This window comes from Trachymyrmex septentrionalis, unplaced genomic scaffold (genome assembly GCF_001594115.1).
Source record: "Trachymyrmex septentrionalis isolate Tsep2-gDNA-1 unplaced genomic scaffold, Tsep1.0 scaffold167, whole genome shotgun sequence".
NCBI lineage: Eukaryota > Metazoa > Arthropoda > Insecta > Hymenoptera > Formicidae > Trachymyrmex > Trachymyrmex septentrionalis.
Genome location: NW_017304831.1, coordinates 187324 through 190942, shown reverse-complemented (window position 1 = coordinate 190942; position 3619 = coordinate 187324). Strand labels below are relative to the sequence as shown.

Genomic DNA, 3619 nt, shown 5'->3' with positions numbered 1-3619 from the left:
CTTTTGTCGTTTTATAAGCTAATTTTATTATAAATTTTATATAATTTTTATAAATTTAATCTAATATTTTTCTTCAAAACATATGTACATCGATAAAAGTTTTATCGATTAATAAAAATGAAATTTCCTATCTCATTTAAATTATTTTGCAGCTTGCTACTTCTATAATTTTATTTTTCAAATGAAATTTATTACTTGTTTTCTATATTAAGCCTTGTCCACATTAATGTGTGTATACTATTATTACAATACTAATTAATTATCCACCTGATTGTGAAAGTATCGGTTAGTATAATGAAAAACATATTTTAAGAATATAAGCTGAACTATTATCACAATTTAACAGAAACATTAATTTTCCTAATCTTTTTATAATTTTTTTATAATCGACTCTAAATGTGTGTGTCAATATTCAGAAAATTAATTAATTATTAATTAACTCGAGTATTTCGTATTAGACATTCGTTGTAAATATGGATTTAACGATCTTTGGATTCATATAATGCCACACCTGTTTATGTTTTCTTTTTACACAGTTTGTCGATACACATCATTCTTTACCCCGTAATTCCAATTGTATCTCTTCCAAGGTTTTGCCTTCGGTCTCGGGCACAAATAGGTAAATTAATACCCATACAAGAAATGTTATCGCAGTAAACGTCCATAATGGTGCGAATGTGCCATATAACTCTTGCATGACCTATAAACAGTACAAATAGTTCCTACTATTACATTATTTCTCGCTGCATGATATTAAGTAATAGAAGAAAAGTCATATAAGTTTAAAAAATTATTTCACATTGTACTTTAAAAGAAAGTTTAAAGTAAAAAAAAACGAATAACCGGTATTATTAATCTTTTGAGAACCGGAACTTACTAATAAAATAATTTTTAATTGGAAGATTTTACTTTCTAAAGGTTTCCGGGATCACTGAATTCACCGTCTAGTCTTAGAATTTTAAAATTTAAACTTCAAAAAAATAAAGTGATTATTGTGAAAATTCTGTTTTAGGAGGTTTATGGTATCTCTGAGTTTGAATGTAGTCTACAAATATCTAATTTCAAAAGGACAGTAACTTCCATGAAGGAGGATCTAGTGTCACAGGGTTCATAATCACAGTTCAAAAGTTTTCGAAATCAGTACTAACTGTTTACATAGCACTGATGAGCGTCAAATAAAGCGAAACTGGAAACTTGATATCACTTTGTAATTAAAAACTCCTTAAAAACCGAGTTTTATGATAAACAAATTATTTTTTAAAATTCTGTCCGCCATATTGAATCTACTGTTTTGAATTTTTTATTTTTGACTTCAGATTTGAAAGCATTATCAAATTATCTCTTAGACCATATTGCATAAAAATTGCGCGAGCAGTTTATAAAATAAAAGAGGATGATCCCAAACAAGATTTCCGATTCACAAAGGAAAATTAAAATCGCAAATCTAATTTTAGAAAATATTTCTTAGGGTCTTATTAAGCGATAAGATATTGATTGCTTATTAAATTTAAGTAATTTGCATATTTATATATAAGTATATCTTAATGTATTTTTTAATATTATATTAAAAGTAAAGACTCCTTTTTGACCGTCAAGACTATTAATCGATGCTGTACCGTGATGTATAATACTATATGTATAATACTATTACGAAGCAAAGAATTCTTTTTTGCTGAACCTCTTAACTGATCGTTGCTGTCGATAACCCGCTTACCGCGCTGTCGTCCGCGAAAACAAAATCGATTCTTACACAGACGTCAACGTACCTGATAAAATTTCACAATAGCGGTGGTGCTTATAGCGTAGTAGAGAGCATTGAGCACTGCAGCGGGTACTTTGACCTCGACACCGAAGATTTCGCCGATATACGCTAGTGGTATCGGATTAAGGCCGAATCCAAAGCCGAGCACGTAAATCACCACGAAGACCGTGGGCACCCACTTGAATTGAGAGACATCGTACCCGATGGATTGCAATTCGAAGAAAGTGGCTATCGTCGCCAGCGATACCACGCAAATCGGCGCGGCAATCAGCAGCAGTAACCTCTTGCCTGTGAGACGCACTATCGATACGCAAGTGCTACCAGCTAAGACTATGGCGACACCTGTCAAAATGATGCTGGCGTTGGTCGAGATCTTGAAACCGGCCTCTTCGTATATATACGACTGGAACGCGAGTATCGGCGCCGCGCCGGTCAATGTCAGCCCGCTCAATAGTATCAGAGCGATTCGAAAAGCTCTTCTGTTCTGCGCCTTGGTGAAAATCTCTTTAAACATCTCCTTAAGAGTCAGCTTACTGCACTTGTCCTCGGACTCCACGATTCTTTTGATCTCCTCGAGTTCCTCGTCTACGTTTTCTTTACCCAAGGCCCACTTAAGGGTCTTCTCTGCGGGTCCAAGTCTATTTTTCCGCGTAAGGAATACCGAGCTCTCGGGTAACCATATGAAAGTCAATAGAAATAGCACTGGTGCACACATGCTTATCATCGCCATTGTGAATCGACTGATCCACAGGCCGATCGCGTAGATGAGCAGCATCCCGATGTTGAGAAGAACAGCCATTAAAGTACCTGAAGGCCTTGTCTCATTCAGTCATGTCTTTTAAAAATACTAATTATTCGCGAACAATATTATCCAAGTGCAGTGTGCACAAGAATTACAAAATATATGATCGTTAACATTAATTGTAATCATATCTATCAAGTTTAAAAAATATCAGATTTGTAAATCTTTTTAAAAAATACAAAGATGCCATTAAAAATCACTTGCAATCAATATATGTAATATTAACGAATAAATATTTAACATTTATATTTAAAACGATAAATATGGCAAAAATGACGATAAAAATTAGGCTACGTACATTGACGCATCCAAAATAGTTAATATCGCACCTAAAGGACCTCTGGTCCGCTTGCTGCTAATTTCGCCGAGATACATCGGCATTACAGCGTACGTTATGCCACATCCGATGCCCGCGAGTATTCGTCCAACGTATATGAATGGTACAGATGTGGACAGCCCAATGAAGATCCACGAGATGATCTTCGGTATCGTAGTGACTAGTAAAGTTCCCTTACGTCCGATGTTATCCATCAGTATGAAAGGTACCAACGAGCCGATACCAACTCCTACATACATGAGATTAACAATCCAAGCGATCTCATTGGTTGTGGCCTTTAAAGGATCTCCGTCATTGAACTTCGGTATGGTCGGTGTGCTCCATCCTTCATGGAGACCGCAGTCGATGATCAAAATACTGCCTGAGAAGTGATCATTCGTAAGTTTTCCGTAGATCGTTCGCGAGAGATTAGATCCAGACGTCGGTGCAACCCCATCTGAATACTTACATATGAAACCAATCAATGTTTGCCGCAATATGCCGCGGTCCATTGTGTTCAATGATGTTCCTCTTGCTTATAATTATTATTTTTATCGGATTTGTTCTACGGATTAAACAAAACAAAAAACAGTTGCTACTAAAACAGCACGCGTATATGATTGTGATTGGTATCCCATATTTGCAAACGAATACTTTTCTCACTTGTTCTTTTGATTTCCGGTTATAAATAACTGTTACGTAAACGCGTATATTATTGTTGCAATCAATACCGCAAATG

The 3619-nt window shown here is 35.2% G+C and overlaps 2 protein-coding genes across 8 annotated transcripts in view; both read right to left on the bottom strand.

Moving 5' to 3' along the window:
- Nucleotides 1–3619, bottom strand: part of LOC108746317 (glutamate receptor 1) — a 231954-nt gene that overhangs the window by 55408 nt on the left and 172927 nt on the right. The window lies entirely within an intron of this gene.
- LOC108746327 (facilitated trehalose transporter Tret1-like) overlaps nt 393–3619 on the bottom strand; it is a 7311-nt gene continuing 4084 nt past the window's right edge. The window contains exons 2-5 of the mRNA XM_018483041.1: nt 3350–3445; nt 2894–3262; nt 1767–2569; nt 393–700 (exon numbers count right to left, since the gene is read on the bottom strand). Of these exons, the coding sequence (XP_018338543.1) occupies nt 551–700; nt 1767–2569; nt 2894–3262; nt 3350–3392 (1365 nt within the window). The 5' untranslated portion in view covers nt 3393–3445 and the 3' untranslated portion in view covers nt 393–550. The remainder of the gene's footprint in view (nt 701–1766; nt 2570–2893; nt 3263–3349; nt 3446–3619) is intronic.